We start from the raw sequence: 18027 nt of genomic DNA, 5'->3' as shown, positions 1-18027 counted from the left end.
CGTCTGGGTTACATGCCAGCAGGTCAGCCCATACCAAATTCTAATAGGTTGGCAGGCAGTAACCATCCAAACAGGTACAGTACTACCTTCCTGCCATGCAAGTGTAAAATGGAAGCCTGTTCAATATTTTGCTCTCTGGCAGGATTATTGATTTTGTCTTTCTCTTGAACATGCAGGATGACAGGTAAATCTTGAAAGCTAATGCATATATTCATTATATACTGTACTTTATATACTGTACATGTGTGATCAACCAGGCTATGATGGATATGTGGGTCTGTGGGCCACCAACAGCAAAAGCCTAGTTGATCAATAGGGAGTTCTGGCCCAAGGCTGGGTTGTTGAGATAGAAAAGCTCCTGAAACAAACCACACGTAAATTGCAGATTAAATTTTTTTTTTTTTTTTTTTGTGTCTGGTCTTATCCAGGCTTTGAGTCCTTGATACCTAGAACCATTAAAAGTTGTACCTGCGACATGCTTAGAACTGGTTTCAAGGGTTTTTTCTATCCTTGCAGTCTGACCTGAGGTCAGGTTTCCTTGTTAAACTGCCTAATCAATCAGGTTCTTGGTGCTGGTAGCCAGCAGGCCTACATAGACATGGGCTGTTATAATGCATGTTACAAAACAAACTATTCCTTGTTTTTGTTACTTATTTACTAAGTTATTGATGCAAATTAACTTGCCAAATATTGTACAGTACTATACAAAATGAAATGGTACTGTATACATATATAAAATATGATTTTCCTTTGTGTTAATACAGAGTTATTTACAGGAGGTCCTTAATAAACGTTTGGATGATCGAGTGGATGAAATGATAGAGCGGGGGCTCCTCAAGGAATTAAAGGACTTCCATGCTTCATACAATGCCAAGCGCCTGAAGGATGGAGAAGCCCCAGACTACACCAAGGGGATTTTTCAAAGTATAGGCTTTAAAGAATTTCATAATTTTTTGATTTTGCCCGAGGAGGAACAAGAAACTGACAAAGGAAAGATGATGTATGAAGCAGGAGTTGAGGCCATGAAATTAGTAAGTTGAATTTTTGGTAATGAAAGAAAGCCATCCCTAATCATTGTTTTGTCCTGATAAAATTTTTCATAAAATTCAAGGGAAATCGAAGTACTGTACATGCAGTTAGTGTATAATTGCTGTCAGTATCTTAAAGTAATGATTGTGTCAGTGTTAGGTTGAAGATGTTGCATTGAGATGCCATTAATTAACTCAATTCTGATCTTTCAAAAAGCATTCCTGTGCTGCCAAGGGTCATTTCTCTGTGGTGGATTTGTAAAATATATCTTTCATACCATATTTAAATCATAAGGGCAGTGTTCCACTGACTCCTTGTGCATGTGTGAGTAAATTTATTTAGGTACACATAAGCACAATTACCATGTAGATAAATGGTTCGGAGAACTAGCAGGCCAAATGACTTCGAACAGGCAATAAATGACATGCCCATGCACTCTGCCCCAGGGCCAGACTCGTGGAACTCCGTGTTCATCAAGAACTGCAAGAAGCCCCTATCACGTGCTTTTACCATTCTATGGAGAGGGAGCATGGACACGGGGGTCGTCCCACAGTTACTAAAAACAACAGACATAGCCCCACTCCACAAAGGGGGCAGTAAAGCAACAGCAAAGAACTACAGACCGATAGCACTAACATCCCATATCATAAAAATCTTTGAAAGGGTCCTAAGAAGCAAGATCACCACCCATCTAGAAACCCATCAATTACACAACCCAGGGCAACATGGGTTTAGAACAGGTCGCTCCTGTCTGTCTCAACTACTGGATCACTACGACAAGGTCCTAAATGCACTAGAAGACAAAAAGAATGCAGATGTAATATATACAGACTTTGCAAAAGCCTTCGACAAGTGTGACCATGGCGTAATAGCGCACAAAATGCGCGCTAAAGGAATAACAGGAAAAGTCGGTTGATGGATCTATAATTTCCTCACTAACAGAACACAGAGAGTAGTAGTCAACAGAGTAAAGTCCGAGGCAGCTACGGTGAAAAGCTCTGTTCCACAAGGCACAGTACTTGCTCCCATCTTGTTCCTCATCCTCATATCTGACATAGACAAGGATGTCAGCCACAGCACCGTGTCTTCCTTTGCAGATGACACCCGAATCTGCATGACAGTGTCTTCCATTGCAGACACTGCAAGGCTCCAGGCGGACATCAACCAAATCTTTCAGTGGGCTGCAGAAAACAATATGAAGTTTAACGATGAGAAATTTCAATTACTCAGATATGGCAAACACGAGGAAATTAAATCGTCATCAGAGTACAAAACAAATTCTGGCCACAAAATAGAGCGAAACACCAACGTCAAAGACCTGGGAGTGATCATGTCGGAGGATCTCACCTTCAAAGACCATAACATTGTATCAATCGCATCTGCTAGAAAAATGACAGGATGGATAATGCGAACCTTCAAAACTAGGGATGCCAAGCCCATGATGACACTCTTCAGGTCACTTGTTCTATCTAGGCTGGAATATTGCTGCACACTAACAGCACCTTTCAAGGCAGGTGAAATTGCTGACCTAGAAAATGTACAGAGAACCTTCACGGCACGCATAATGGAGATAAAACGCCTCAATTACTGGGAGTGCTCGAGGTTCCTGAACCTGTATTCCCTGGAACGCAGGCGGGAGAGATACATGATTATATACACCTGGAAAATCCTAGAGGGACTAGTACCGAACTTGCACCCGAAAATCAAAAGCAAAAGACTTGGCAGACGATGCAACATCCCCCCCAATGAAAAGCAGGGGTGTCACTAGCACGTTAAGAGACCATACAATAAGTGTCAGGGGCCCGAGACTGTTCAACTGCCTCCCAGCATACATAAGGGGGATTACCAACAGACCCCTGGCAGTCTTCATGCTGGCACTGGACAAGCACCTAAAGTCGGTTCCTGACCAGCCGGGCTGTGGCTCGTACGTTGGTTTGCGTGCAGCCAACAGTAACAGCCTGGTTGATCAGGCTCTGATCCACCAGGAGGCCTGGTCACAGACCGGGCCGCGGGAGCGTTGACCTCCGGAACTCTCTCCAGGTAAACTCCAGGTTGATAAATTACACACATGTGCAACACCTAGGTATCTCTGTTGTGGAGACGTTTTGTTGCTGTGTGGTGAAACTTTTCCAAAATAAAGATACCCATGTGTTGTACGGTCTAATTTACAATTATCATGTATAGTAACATGGGTAAATTACCCACCAGGATAACCCAAAAAGAGTCAGTGAAAAGGATATGACATCGCTTAATAGGGTGGTGGTCTGAGTACAAATAAAGGTGAGTTTTGCTTTAGTTTTTGTGGGATGATTCTTGTGATTTTTATGCTTGTTTCAGGATAGTTCCTCTAGACATTTGCTGATCAACCAGGCTGTAGTGCCTATGTTAGACTGCATTCAACTAGCACCAAGAGCTTGACTGACCAGGAGACTTGATCTGAGACGGGTATGGGGGTGATGATCATAGTACCATCAACAGGATATTACTAGGTAGTTAAAGGGCAAAAAAAAAAAAATACACTGAATGTGCTTGAATAAAGCAGCCACTCCTCTTGTGCCATTGGCACTCTTGATTAGTGTACTGCTTAGTGTTGACAGGTCCATTTGGAAGGGATGGGGGGTAGGAGAGAAGGGTATAGAGATATGGTGAGTAGTACTCTCTTTTTGGGTCACCCTGTCTTGGTGGGAGACAGCCAGTGTGTTGAAAAAAAAATATTTAGCTATGTACATACTAAAAAGAATAAGAAGAAAATTGTCAAAGTGGGAAGTCTGAATGTGCGTGGATGTTGTGCAGATGATAAGAAAGAGATGATTGTGGATGTTATGAATGAGAAGAAGCTGGATGTCCTGGCTTTAAGTGAAACAAAGCTAAAGGGGGTGGGAGAGTTTCAGTGGAGAGGAATAAATGGGATTAGGTCAGGGGTTTCAAATAGAGTTAGAGCTAAAGAAGGAGTAGCAATAATGTTGAAGGATAAACTATGGCAGGAAAAGAGGGACTATAAATGTATTAATTCAAGGATTATGTGGAGTAAAATAAAGATTGGATGTGAAAAGTGGGTTATAATAAGCGTGTATGCACCTGGAGAAGAGAGAAGTGTAGAGGAGAGAGATTGATTTTGGGAAATGTTGAGTGAATGCGTGGGGAGTTTTGAATCAAGTGTGATAGTAATGGTGGTTGGGGATTTCAATGCTAAAGTGGGTAAAAATGTTATGGAGGGAGTAGTAGGTAAATTTGGGGTGTCAGGGGTAAATGTAAATGGGGAGCCTTTAATTGAGCTATGTGTAGAAAGAAATTTGGTAATAAGTAATACATATTTTATGAAAAAGAGGATAAATAAATATACAAGGTATGATGTAGCATGTAATGAAAGTAGTTTATTAGATTATGTATTGGTGGATAAAAGGTTGATGGGTAGGCTCCAGGATGTACATGTTTATAGAGGGGCAACTGATATATCGGATCATTATTTAGTTGTAGCTACAGTTAGAGTAAGAGGTAGATGGGAAAAGAGGAAGGTTGCAACAACAAGTAAGAGGTGAAAGTGTATAAACTAAGGGAGGAGGAAGTTCGGGTGAGATATAAGCGACTATTGGCAGAAAGGTGGGCTAGTGCAAAGATGAGTAGTGGGGGGGTTGAAGAGGGTTGGAATAGTTTTAAAAATGCAGTATTAGAATGTGGGGCAGAAGTTTGTGGTTATAGGAGGGTGGGGGCAGGAGGAAAGAGGAGTGATTGGTGGAATGATGAAGTAAAGGGTGTGATAAAAGAGAAAAAGGTAGCTTATGAGAGGTTTTTACAAAGCAGAAGTGTTATAAGAAGAGCAGAGTATATGGAGAGTAAAAGAAAGGTAAAGAGAGTGGTGAGAGAGTGCAAAAGGAGAGCAGATGATAGAGTGGGAGAGGCACTGTCAAGAAATTTTAATGAAAATAAGAAAAAATTTTGGAGTGAGTTAAACAAGTTAAGAAAGCCTAGGGAAAATATGGATTTGTCAGTTAAAAACAGAGTAGGGGAGTTAGTAGATGGGGAGATGGAGGTATTGGGTAGATGGCGAGAATATTTTGAGGAACTTTTAAATGTTAAGGAAGAAACAGAGGCAGTAATTTCATGCACTGGTCAGGGAGGTATACCATCTTTTAGGAGTGAAGAAGAGCAGAATGAAGTGTGGGGGAGGTACGTGAGGCATTACGTAAAATGAAAGGGGGTAAAGCAGCTGGAACTGATGGGATCATGACAGAAATGTTAAAAGCAGGGGGGGATATAGTGTTGGAGTGGTTGGTACTTTTGTTTAATAAATGTATGAAAGAGGGGAAGGTACCTAGGGATTGGCGGAGAGCATGTATAGTCCCTTTATATAAAGGGAAAGGGGACAAAAGAGACTGTAAAAATTATAGAGGAATAAGCTTATTGAGTATACCAGGAAAAGTGTACGGTAGGGTTATAATTGAAAGAATTAGAGGTAAGACAGAATGTAGAATTGCGGATGAGCAAGGAGGTTTCAGAGTGGGTAGGGGATGTGTAGATCAGGTGTTTACATTGAAGCATATATGTGAACAGTATTTAGATAAAGATAGGGAAGTTTTTATTGCATTTATGGATTTAGAAAAGGCATATGATAGAGTGGATAGAGGAGCAATGTGGCAGATGTTGCAAGTATATGGAATAGGTGGTAAGTTATTAAATGCTGTAAAGAGTTTTTATGAGGATAGTGAGGCTCAGGTTAGGGTGTGTAGAAGAGAGGGAGACTACTTCCCGGTAAAAGTAGGTCTTAGACAGGGATGTGTAATGTCACCATGGTTGTTTAATACATTTATAGATGGGGTTGTAAAGGAAGTAAATGCTAGGGTGTTCGGGAGAGGGGTGGGATTAAATTTTGGGGAATCAAATTCAAAATGGGAATTGACACAGTTACTTTTTGCTGATGATACTGTGCTTATGGGAGATTCTAAAGAAAAATTGCAAAGGTTAGTGGATGAGTTTGGGAATGTGTGTGAAGGTAGAAAGTTGAAAGTGAACATAGAAAAGAGTAAGGTGATGAGGGTGTCAAATGATTTAGATAAAGAAAAATTGGATATCAAATTGGGGAGGAGGAGTATGGAAGAAGTGAATGTTTTCAGATACTTGGGAGTTGACGTGTTGGCGGATGGATTTATGAAGGATGAGGTTAATCATAGAATTGATGAGGGAAAAAAGGTGAGTGGTGCGTTGAGGTATATGTGGAGTCAAAAAACGTTATCTATGGAGGCAAAGAAGAGAATGTATGAAAGTATAGTAGTACCAACACTCTTATATGGGTGTGAAGCTTGGGTGGTAAATGCAGCAGCGAGGAGACGGTTGGAGGCAGTGGAGATGTCCTGTTTAAGGGCAATGTGTGGTGTAAATATTATGCAGAAAATTCGGAGTGTGGAAATTAGGAGAAGGTGTGGAGTTAATAAAAGTATTAGTCAGAGGGCAGAAGAGGGGTTGTTGAGGTGGTTTGGTCATTTAGAGAGAATGGATCAAAGTAGAATGACATGGAAAGCATATAAATCTATAGGGGAAGGAAGGCGGGGTAGGGGTCGTCCTCGAAAGGGTTGGAGAGAGGGGGTAAAGGAGGTTTTGTGGGCAAGGGGCTTGGACTTCCAGCAAGCGTGCGTGAGCGTGTTAGATAGGAGTGAATGGAGACGAATGGTACTTGGGACCTGACGATCTGTTGGAGTGTGAGCAGGGTAATATTTAGTGAAGGGATTCAGGGAAACCGGTTATTTTCATATAGTCGGACTTGAGTCCTGAAAATGGGAAGTACAATGCCTGCACTTTAAAGGAGGGGTTTGGGATATTGGCAGTTTGGAGGGATATGTTGTGTATCTTTATATGTGTATGCTTCTAGACTGTTGTATTCTGAGCACCTCTGCAAAAACAGTGATAATGTGCGAGTGTGGTGAAAGTGTTGAATGATGATGAAAGTATTTTCTTTTTGGGGATTTTCTTTCTTTTTTGGGTCACCCTGCCTCGGTGGGAGACGGCCGACTTGTTGAAAAAAAAAAAAAACATGTATATAGATAGGTATGTATATTTATAGAGGTATGTACATGTATATAGATGTAGTTAGGTATATGTATATAGATAGAATGATCCAAGCTGGAAAATTATGAGCACTTATTGCCAATAAAGAGCCAGTAAAGATTTTAAACTACTGAGAATACCTTAGAGGACTGGGAATGTACTCTCTGGAGAGAAGTGATATGCATGATAATGTACAAAGATATGGGAGGGCTTAGTCCATTTTTGCACACTACCCTAACAACCTTGGGGATATGGGAGGTGTAAAACACACCCAGTGGAAAGTAGGAAAGTCATAAGCACAGAAACAGAAGCACCGTCAACATCCATTAGCCCTTGTGGTTTAGCGCTTCTTTTTGATTATAATAATAATAATAATAATAATAATGTCAACATCCATAGACCTTGACCATCCAGCCTGTTACCGGCGTGTACCAGAAATGACTCGGGAAATTGTAATGACACGATTGCAAACAGACCAGGGTACGGGCGAGGATTGAACTCGCAAATGAAGAGTCGTAAAACTCAAGACCAGTGCGTTAACCACTGGGCCAGCTGGCTACAATAAGATTCCTCCAACTAGATATATTTATACACCATAGGAAGGTTAGCATAGGCACCACTGTGGCCACACATGCAAGTTTTTACTGATGAATCTCCTGCCAGTGTGGCCCTGACGAACTCTAGCGTAAGTCCCCTCGAAGCAGTCATAATGACTCGTGAAATCATAATGACACGATTGCAAACAAACCACAGTATGGGTGGGGATTGAACATGCATGAGTTCAAACTAGCTGCAAGTTCAATTCCCGCCCGAACCATGGTTTATATATCAGAAATATTACTGGAGTAAAAGTAGAGATGTACAAGAGGAAACTGGTTTAGTACCTCATCCATTCTGTGATGAAATTGTGGACCCTGGGCTGCCAACAGCAACCATAACAATCACAACAATGATAATGATAGTAGTAGTTTACCAGGCCCAGGTGCATGAGTAGGTAAAGGTAAATTTTTATGACAGTCCTCCCATAATACAATCATCTATTAGTTATATCACTTCAGTAATTGTATCCACTTTGTCTCTATCCACCCACCAGTCTGCATGGCCAGTCTCTCACAGGCCATCTAGACTTGTTGGTGGATAGTTATTTTATTTAATAACCAAACTGCTCTCTCCTATGAAGTATTTGACTTACAGTAATCATTTATTTGACTTGGAGTGATGCAGTTTTTACATTTCTTTTTCTGTAATATTAGTGGTGTATGACTTCTGAATACTTAAATAATTAGTCATTGTAACTGTCCACTTTCTGTACAGGCAACTCGACAATACACCAAGAAACAATTAAGATGGATCAGAAACCGGTTTCTTCTTCCATCAGGACGACAAGTAAGATAAAGTGCATGAATAATCTTATGCATTTAAAATAATACTTTATGAATAGTTTGAGACAGTGCAATATTGTGATGGTGGTGGCATTGCAATATTGCATTGATGCATTGTTGAACCGATCCATTATTTTCTTGGCTGTGAGGAGTCCTCTAATGGCTAAACTGGCATACATGTATGATGTGAGCCCTGATGAAAACTGAGACACATGTGCAACATCCGGGTATCTTTATTTTAGACGTTTTGCCATCCAGTGCCTTAATACAGATTCTAGGACGTATACGTAATTTGAAGATAGAACTATATACAAAAGATGAGGTAATCAGTCCCTTAGCCTTGGAGTTAGTGTGAAGAGCACCGTAGTCGTTAAGATTCTGGAGCAGAGGCAAGGAGACTGGCGCTTTTATAGTAACGCCAGGTGAATTGGGGCAGGTAGTAGACAAGGGCATAGTCACTGGTAGGCGGGATTCCCAAGTGGAAGTAGGTCATACCCAGAGGGATGGGTAAGATGTAGTAGTAGTTGTAGTAGCTGTGAAGAAGGTCATGTAGATGTCCTTTGAACCAAGATTTCATGGTGTTGCAGTGTCTGACAGGTTGTACAAGAATGGTATAGAATACCGACAAAATGAAAACTTATGTCCTAGACTCTGTATTGATAGCCACTGGATGGCGAAACGTCTTCAATAAAGATACCTAGATGTTGCACATGTCTCAGTTGCTATCTTGTCGGTATTGATACCATTCTTGTACAACTTGTCAGACACTGCAACATCATGGAATCTTGGTTTGAAGGACATCTACATGACCTTCTTCACGGCTACTATAAGTACTACTACATCTTGCCTATTCCTTTGGGTATGACGTACTTCCACTGGGGAATCCTGCTTACCAGTGACTATGGCCTTGTCTGCTACCTGTCCCAATCCACCTGGTGTTAGTATATAAGCACCAGTCTCCTTGCCTCTGCTCCAGAATCTTCATGGCTACGGTGCTCTTCACACCAACTCCAAGGCTGAGGGACTAATTACTTTATCTGGATGGCAAAATGTCTACAATAAAGATATCCAGATGTTGCACGTGTCTGTTTTTATCTTATCGGTATTGTATACCATTCTTGTACGATGCGAGCCCTGCTGAAAAGTGTGTTCAGACCCATTGTAGGGCTTATGAGGTGGAAGGGGCTAAATGCCATATGAGTGTTATTTCACATGTTTAAGAACATAAGAAAGAAGGAACATTGCAGCAGGCCTACTGGCCCATGCGAGGCAGGTTCATGTCACCTCCCGGCTTAAACCAATAGTTTAGGAACCGTAAACAATATCACATAAAAACCAGTACTGTAGGTTTTTAGTTTATCTTAAGAGAATTAGAGGAGCCTGCAGGGCAGTTACTACAGGAGAAACCAGTAAGGTGTGGGGGACAGTGACAGGAAGAGCAGCACAGACTCACTCCCCCCCCCCCCCTTTCCTACTTTTTATAATGGGTTCTTTAAGCTTGTACAGTTTGGGATATATGTAGTATTCCATGCACTTGCCACACAAACATTCACTGGACATTGTTGCATGCTGTGCCAATTTGCAAACTAATCACAAATGCAGCACTTTTGGCCCAGCTATTCAGTCAGCCAAGTGTGAGGTTTATGGAGGATTGCAGTAGAATGAACATTTCAAAGCTTGATGGAATGTCCCATTAGTTAGGCCTATGAAGTGTTCAAGCAAAAATTGTGACCTTAGATTGTTGCCATCTGGTAAACATTGTTAAGCAGAGTAACAGTAAGTTATTGTGTGGGGGAAAGAACTTTTAGCACTAAGCTGCCAGTTAAAGTTGGAGGCTAAGTGAAATATGAAGGGAGATTGAAGGTAGTTATTGGATACTTGTCAAAAAACAAAAAGATTGATAGTCATAGTTCTGCTTCACAGGTTCCTCCGGTATATGCTCTGGATGGATCGGATCCCAGCAAGTGGAATGAAAAAGTACGTGACCCAGCCCAAGCAGTAGTGCAAGCATTGGTTGATGGGACCCAGCCAGCTCTTGAGGTGGCAAATGTATCAAAAGTTTCTGAAGCACAAGTTGTAAACAAAAGTAAGAGGACATATGCATGAAGTGTGTTAAGGTTCATTAGGGAAGTGTGCTTTTACCATTTGCTCTCAAGTTACAAATGCAGTGAGTGAATGGCTTTCGGAATTGAGAAAATGATAGGAAAGGTTTGCTATAGATTACTTTTTTGTGTTTAATGAGTTGACTTGCCATCTTTTTTTGTTTATCATAATTATTTATTAATTTTTCAGTAGTTGTTGCACACAAGGCATTCGCCTGAAACCTATTTCATTTAGGGGAAAAATTATATAAGAAAATCAATATAATAATTAGATATACAATATTAGTGTTATTGTTTAACCCTTAAACTGTCCAAACGTAGATCTACATTTTTTCAACATTTAAAAGTATGTAAAAAAAAAAAAGTAGATTTTTTTTTACTTTTGAAAACTTGTAAAAAAAACTTTGATCTACTTTTTTTTTTTTTTTATATCTGCTTTTGGAGCACTACGCATGTGAACGTAGATCTGCTTGGACAGTTTAAGGGTTAAGATGGATAGTCTTTAACCCTTTTGGGGTTGTTGTCATACTAGTACGGCTTGCACGCCAGGGTTGGTGCCGTACTAGTACATGTAAATTCTAGTGCCTTCAAATCTAGCGAGAGAAAGCTGGTAGGTCTGTATATGAAAGAATGGATCTGTGTGGTCAGTGTTTACCTGGAGTTTACCTGGAGAGAGTTTCGGGGGTCAACGCCCCCGCGGCCCGGTCTGTGACCAGGCCTCCTGGTGGATCAGCGCCTGATCAACCAGGCTGTTGCTGCTGGCTGCACGCAAACCAACGTACGAGCCACAGCCCGGCTGATCAGGAACTGACTTTAGGTGCTTGTCCAGTGCCAGCTTGAAGACTGCCAGGGGTCTGTTGGTAATCCCCCTTATGTGTGCTGGGAGGCAGTTGAACAGTCTCGGGCCCCTGACACTTATTGTATGGTCTCTTAACGTGCTAGTGACACCCCTGCTTTTCATTGGGGGGATGGTGCATCGTCTGCCAAGTCTTTTGCTTTCGTAGTGAGTGATTTTCGTGTGCAAGTTCGGTACTAGTCCCTCTAGGATTTTCCAGGTGTATATAATCATGTATCTCTCCCTCCTGCGTTCCAGGGAATACAGGTTTAGAAACCTCAAGCGCTCCCAGTAATTGAGGTGTTTTATCTCTGTTATGCGCGCCGTGAAAGTTCTCTGTACATTTTCTAGGTCGGCAATTTCACCTGCCTTGAAAGGTGCTGTTAGAGTGCAGCAATATTCCAGCCTAGATAGAACAAGTGACCTGAAGAGTGTCATCATGGGCTTGGCCTCCCTAGTTTTGAAGGTTCTCATTATCCATCCTGTCATTTTTCTAGCAGATGCGATTGATACAATGTTATGGTCCTTGAAGGTGAGATCCTCCGACATAATCACTCCCAGGTCTTTGACGTTGGTGTTTCGCTCTATTTTGTGGCCAGAATTTGTTTTGTACTCTGATGAAGATTTAATTTCCTCATGTTTACCGTATCTGAGTAATTGAAATTTCTCATCGTTGAACTTCATATTGTTTTCTGCAGCCCACTGAAAGATTTGGTTGATGTCCGCCTGGAGCCTTGCAGTGTCTGCAATGGAAGACAGTCATGCAGATTCGGGTGTCATCTGCAAAGGAAGACACGGTGCTGTGTCTGATATCCTTGTCTATGTCGGATATGAGGATGAGGAACAAGATGGGAGCTAGTACTGTGCCTTGTGGAACAGAGCTTTTCACCGTAGCTGCCTCGGACTTTACTCTGTTGACGACTACTCTCTGTGTTCTGTGCACAGTATAAAAAAATCCTGCAGCACACAGTGCATAATTAGAAAAATAAAACTCCGACTGTGTTTTTGGTTTAAAACAGCGACTTTGCAGTGTATTTTCGTATGGTATTTATGGTTGCATTCTAGTTTTCCTGGTCTCATTTTATTGAATAGAAGACATATTACAGAAATTGAGATGATTTTGATTAGTTTCACAGTGAAAAGTACCTTGAAATTGAGCTCAAAGTAGCAGAAATGTTCGATTTTTGCCAGTGTTCGAAAGTAAACAGATCATGCCACACGTCCAGTACATGTCAACTGGTGAGTCTAATATTGTTTCACAAGTGCGCTGATATTATTTATACCATTTCTACACTAATGCAGTAGTCTGCATAACAGTAAATCTATTTTTTGTGAGAATAAAAATTCAAAGTGGAAAGCAAAAGAAATGTAAGAGGGGCATGGGGACGTGACTAATGAACAGAGAAAATGTTATTTTAGTGCCAGGAATGTCTGTCTTGTTTATTCTGGACCCTATTTGGATATTGGCATCTTTTTAAATGTGTGAAATTGGCAAAATTGACAATTTCTGACCATTTTATTGGATAGTTGAAATTGGTAAATGGGTGGTTTCTTGTACTCATTCGATAGGAAAAACGGAGTTCTAGCGAAAGTTATGATTTTTGTCGACTGGTACATTGGAATTGGCTGAAAATAAGGCTCAAAGCGGGCGAAATCGCCGATGCGTAAACACCGTCGAGACCATTAATTTCACGAGAGCATAATTCTGTAAGCTTTCCATCAAATTTCATACTTTTGTTGTCATTATGATAGGGAAAAGATTCTCTATCATTTCATAAGATTTTTTTTTCTTCCTTTCAAAAAATTTTTGACCCTGAGAACAAGTTTAGGAGAGGGCCTCTCGACCCTGAAAGGGTTAATAAATAAATACACTTACTGTATTTTACGGCAAACAAGACGCCCTGGTGTCAGGGACAAAAGTCTAACTTGCTAAACTTTTTGTAAAAAAAAAAAAAAAAAACTATCCATGGTAAGCCTGAGGCATTACACTTAAGAACACACATTAATGATTTGTTCTGCAATTACTTATCACTGACACTACATTTACATGAAACAGGGCTAAGAAATGCACCAATATAGACAATTATTCTAGATCTGGTAAATCCTAATCATGAGCTTAAAAGGGTCTTGCATCCAGAACTCAGTAAAATGTTTGTTTGAGGTGGGTAAAAATATTATCAGGTTGTTTGATGGTAAACAAGTGAATTAACCTACTGATATTACGTGACTCATCACCTGGTTTGTTAACCTACCGTTAAGCGCCAACAAACTTTTACAATTTGCTATTTATTTATATTATGCAAAGTAGTTTACATGATTCATCATTGGGTCATATATAGGACCTTATATTATTGTTTAGCATTGGAAAAATTTTTCTAGGCTTAGGTTGAGGCCTCTAAGTAATGTGGGTGTGACTTGGACATGCCGAGCAGTGCTTCTTTCTTATGTTCTTGTGTAACCTTTAGTCTCAAAAATGTTGGGTAAATTTTTGAGACTTATTGTGGGAAAAAAGTGTCTTTGAGCTGTAAAATACGGTACATACCGAGGTACTTGTCAAAGCTCCATAATGAGTGAGTTCAGCATAAGTAATTAATAAGAATTCTTCATAATTCAGTAGTAACGACATTTTTTCCTCAACATTCACGTTTCAATAGTATGTCCATTAAAAACCCCTCATCTCGATTCACTTTAATCTAACATGATCACACAAGCCTGCTATATTAAATCCCCTAAAATTCAGTCTCTTGCCTCCCCCCCTCCTCTCCCTCCAACTATTCCTGCAATAATTCTTACTCTTTCCTTCCACTCTAGATTTATACACTCTCACTATCAACCTGTCCCTCTTCATCCTCTCTACATGCCCAAACCATCTGAACAACCATTTAGAACTGAATTATAGTGGACCCCCGAGTTTCGTGAGCCTCGTGCTTCGTGAATTTCGAGTTTCGGCAACTGTTTTCGTCAAAATAAAGCCTCGCGGTTCATGATTTTCCTCACAATTTGTCCGTCGTACAGAACGCATCCGTGAGGCTGGGCGTACACAAAGGCTCCCCCACAACATTTAGGAGTCAGTGTGGCATTGTTTGTTTGAAGAAAAATATAAAAGTAGTGGTGGTAGATGGTTGTGATGGTGGTAGAGGGTGGTAGTAGTTGTGATGGTGGTAGAAGGTAGAGCTGCAAGAGCTCTCTGGACAGTTTGTGCGACAAGGGTCCAGTGACTTCTCCATCCTCTCCTCCCCTCCCATCTTCCATACACCAACAAGAGTCTTCAGTAAAGGCAAGTGTGATGTCATTATTGTTTTATACACCTACTATCCGACTTACGACCTGCTCGACATACGACCGCTGGGCTTATGACCATGTTTTGTATGCCAAATTTCTGAGAAATAAACAATTGTTTGTGTTGTACAGTGTTTATCCTAAACCTTACAGTATAAAATACAGTACTAACAGCATAAAAAGTAAAGTAAAAAATGAAATGCCAAAATAAAACAATAAAATACAGTCATTACAAAAATGTGGTGTTGATATTTGGTAGTAAGGTTTGCCTTACGTCCATTTCGACTTATGACTGGTTGGTCGGAACCAAGCTCGGTCGTAAGTTGGATGGTACCTGTACGTACTTGATTTCTTATTCTTTTCTGTATGTGTAAATCTATATTTAATCTATCAAAAAAATAATTTTTGTTAATACTTTTAGGTGTCTGGAACTGATTAATTGGATTTATTTCTTATGGGGAAAATGGTTTCGACATTCGTGAATTCCAACTTTCGGCACTCTCTCTGGAGCGGATTAATCATGAAACTCAGGGGTCCACTATATTTCCCTGATGATCCCACGATCCCTTTTAATTTCTGCTCACTAATATGACATCTTTATTGAAAATTTATGGAGGGAGCACTTAACCCATAGGGGTCATACAGTGCCTAGGGGAATGGAAGGCATTCAGACTTAATTCAGGGAATTGGAGTGACATCTGTACTGGCCAAAGGAAGAAAACATTTATCATACACTAAAATAAGTGTCTTTCCAGAAGTATGCTGACATGACCTATTTCCCTCCAGTTGTAACATCCTCACCCATCCTTCAGGGTGCAGGATCTAATTTATATTAATATTTTGCAGGTGATAAGACAAGACATGAATGCACAGTTTGTAATCGTGTGGTGATTGGAGAACATGCTTGGAAAGCACACATGCAAGGAGCAAAACATAGAAAAATGTTGAATAGGAAGAATGTTGCTAATGAAGCGGCAGAAATATCTCTGTCTTCCTCTTCAGTAAAGAGTAAGACTTAACTATATATTAGAGATTAAGAGGTAATTTTTTTTTTTTTTTAGTTCTCTATATAAATTAATGAATTTCTTAACTAGCTGATGTTCTTAATATATTTTATCTTGCAGCTAGTTTTTTTTTTTAAATTATTTGTATCAAATAGAAATAATGGCTTTGTCCGAAAGCTAGCTGGAATAAAAGTACATACAATGTACTTTTATTCTCCAGTTTAATTTTAGATGCATAATTTTACCTATGTAAAATAAACACTTACCATTCAAAAAAAAAAAAAACTTATCTGTTTTCAGCATTGTTTTAATCCTAACCTTTCCTTCCACTAACAAGATGGCAGTATTTGAGGGGGGGGGGGGGGGAGGTGTTTGTGCTGGGCTGTGGTGCATATGTTGGTGTGGCTTACACCAACAGCCTAGTCAATCAAGCTAAAAACTGGGAGGCCTGGTATGGGACCAGGCAGCAGGGATGGTAACCCCCAGAATTGATGCATGGCAGACATAAGGTAGGTATGAAGGGGGCCTCTGGGAGGAGTGCCACCCTCCCTGTAGAGTGGCTTATCTCACTTCCTAGATTCCTATCCAGCATCTTTTGTATATTAATGGTGGAAATGTTTTCTCTTAAATTACGTGAAACTTTTGACCATTGACATGACTGTTCATGAACATGATTGCTCAATATGAAAAATTTAATTTGAATAGTTTTGCTTGATATGCACTAATACAATGTGTAATATGACACTGAATTGGTCACAGTATCAATGAGGGGCTCATGTCTTAAGGAGGTGAGCCTTTATTTCCCTTTTATCAAACTTGATTGACTTCCATACCTCACACACTGTATAGGCCTTATAGATTCAGCTCTTGCCTCCGATAATAAAACTACAGTGATACGTATAGAGTAGTTATCAGTACTACATTATCATATTTAATACACCAAATAACCAAACAGATCTAGTAATTGGTGAATGAAATGAAACATACGTGTATAAAATTTCATGTAGTCTTGTCAGGCAGTACATTGGTTATTTTTAGGTAATATTGAAAACCTGAAACAAAAAATTAAAATTGTAAGCCTATAGTTCAGCATTTGTTTACTGGTAAAAGTCCTGCTCCCATGATGACAGTCAACATTTGAGAGACAAAGGGAAGAAAAGGGTCTCAATATATGCTGAAATTATCTTTATTTTATAATTTTTCACTCCATATTCTTAATCAGTGTCAGTACATGTGTGATTTTAAATAGTATTGAAAAATTTAAAAAAGTTGCCAAAATCCTAAGCTCACTATATTTTGGAGATAAAAAAAAATTCTTTCATTTAATTAACTGTCAACACCTCTAGAACTGAAAGCTATGTCTGTGTCAACTTTTTTGGGAAAGATTAGAAAGTAATTATAATTTCTAAAATGGCTGATTTTTTTTATAGCAGTAATGATCCCAAAAATGTGAAATTTGATGTAATACAGTATTTGCAAAATTATATCGGTTGCAAGGTTGGAGGTAAGGAACACTTTATACAAATTTTTTTTTTTTTTTTACAAATTGAAACCATATTAGGTCAATTTTAGCACTCAAACTGTCCCACTATTTGACTAGTAGGCCTTCTGTACTATTCACTGATCACAAGAAACTTTCCATTAAACCGTCAGAACTACCCTATTGAGTGTCTGGAAGTTGATAACTTGGCAGCTCTATTTTCAACAAATTTCAATTTAAAGTGTGCAAAAGAAACACTAGGCATTCCAGTCACTAAAGCTACCTTCCCTCTATTCATTAATGTCCCCAAGCCTCTCCTATATAACATTGGCTTTCCATTTTGAATACATTACAAAAAAATTTCTCCCTACTTCTTGGCTAATAAACCATAATCCAAAATGCTTGGTTGTGGTTTAAGCTGTTCTGATATTTGAAGCAGACCTAGTAAAAGCCTATGAAGGGGGAGGGGGAGAGGAGCCCCCTACTCTTCCCCATGATAATATAATCAGACAAGGAGCTAAATCTGAATCTTGCCCTGGAAAAATTGCTAAAAATAGACCATTTCTACCACTGTGAGGCCTGTTTCAGCCACTTTGTCTGAATCTGACCAATATTTTCTCAGTTTCCCTAGTATGTCTGCTGGTCTGTCTATTGGTACCAAGAAACAAGCCAGTAAACTCGTAAAAAAAACCTAGAAAATGGCCATAAGTTGCTATTTTAGCCCAAACAAACTTAAGTTAGCTGTTCCCATCATTCACTGGGGTTATGGCAGAATTTTTAATGCTGTGCATACCCACTGTACAGACTCCCCTCTCAAATCTAGGTCAAAACTTGCTGCTCATAGCAAATTTGAAGGTGCTATGAATTATGCATAGAT

At 39.8% G+C, this 18027-nt stretch overlaps 1 protein-coding gene across 2 annotated transcripts in view; it reads left to right on the top strand.

Moving 5' to 3' along the window:
- The window catches only part of LOC128701371 (tRNA dimethylallyltransferase), a 126313-nt gene extending 110344 nt beyond the window's left edge, over positions 1 to 15969 (top strand). Inside the window, exons 3-7 of one of the 2 annotated variants that reach the window (XM_053795080.2) lie at positions 1 to 22; positions 777 to 1031; positions 8383 to 8454; positions 10374 to 10536; positions 15513 to 15969. The exon at positions 1 to 22 is cut by the window's left edge and continues 117 nt beyond it. In XM_053795080.2, coding sequence (XP_053651055.2) covers positions 1 to 22; positions 777 to 1031; positions 8383 to 8454; positions 10374 to 10536; positions 15513 to 15685 — 685 coding nt within the window. In that variant the 3' untranslated portion in view covers positions 15686 to 15969. The remainder of the gene's footprint in view (positions 23 to 776; positions 1032 to 8382; positions 8455 to 10373; positions 10537 to 15512) is intronic. The other variant, XM_053795082.2, reaches the window with a different exon arrangement.
- Positions 15970 to 18027: the final 2058 nt, after the last annotated feature.

Source organism: Cherax quadricarinatus, chromosome 72 (genome assembly GCF_038502225.1).
Source record: "Cherax quadricarinatus isolate ZL_2023a chromosome 72, ASM3850222v1, whole genome shotgun sequence".
Classification (NCBI taxonomy): Eukaryota; Metazoa; Arthropoda; class Malacostraca; order Decapoda; family Parastacidae; genus Cherax; species Cherax quadricarinatus.
The sequence above is the reverse complement of the archived record's forward strand: the minus strand, read 5'-3'. Positions and strand labels throughout refer to the sequence as shown.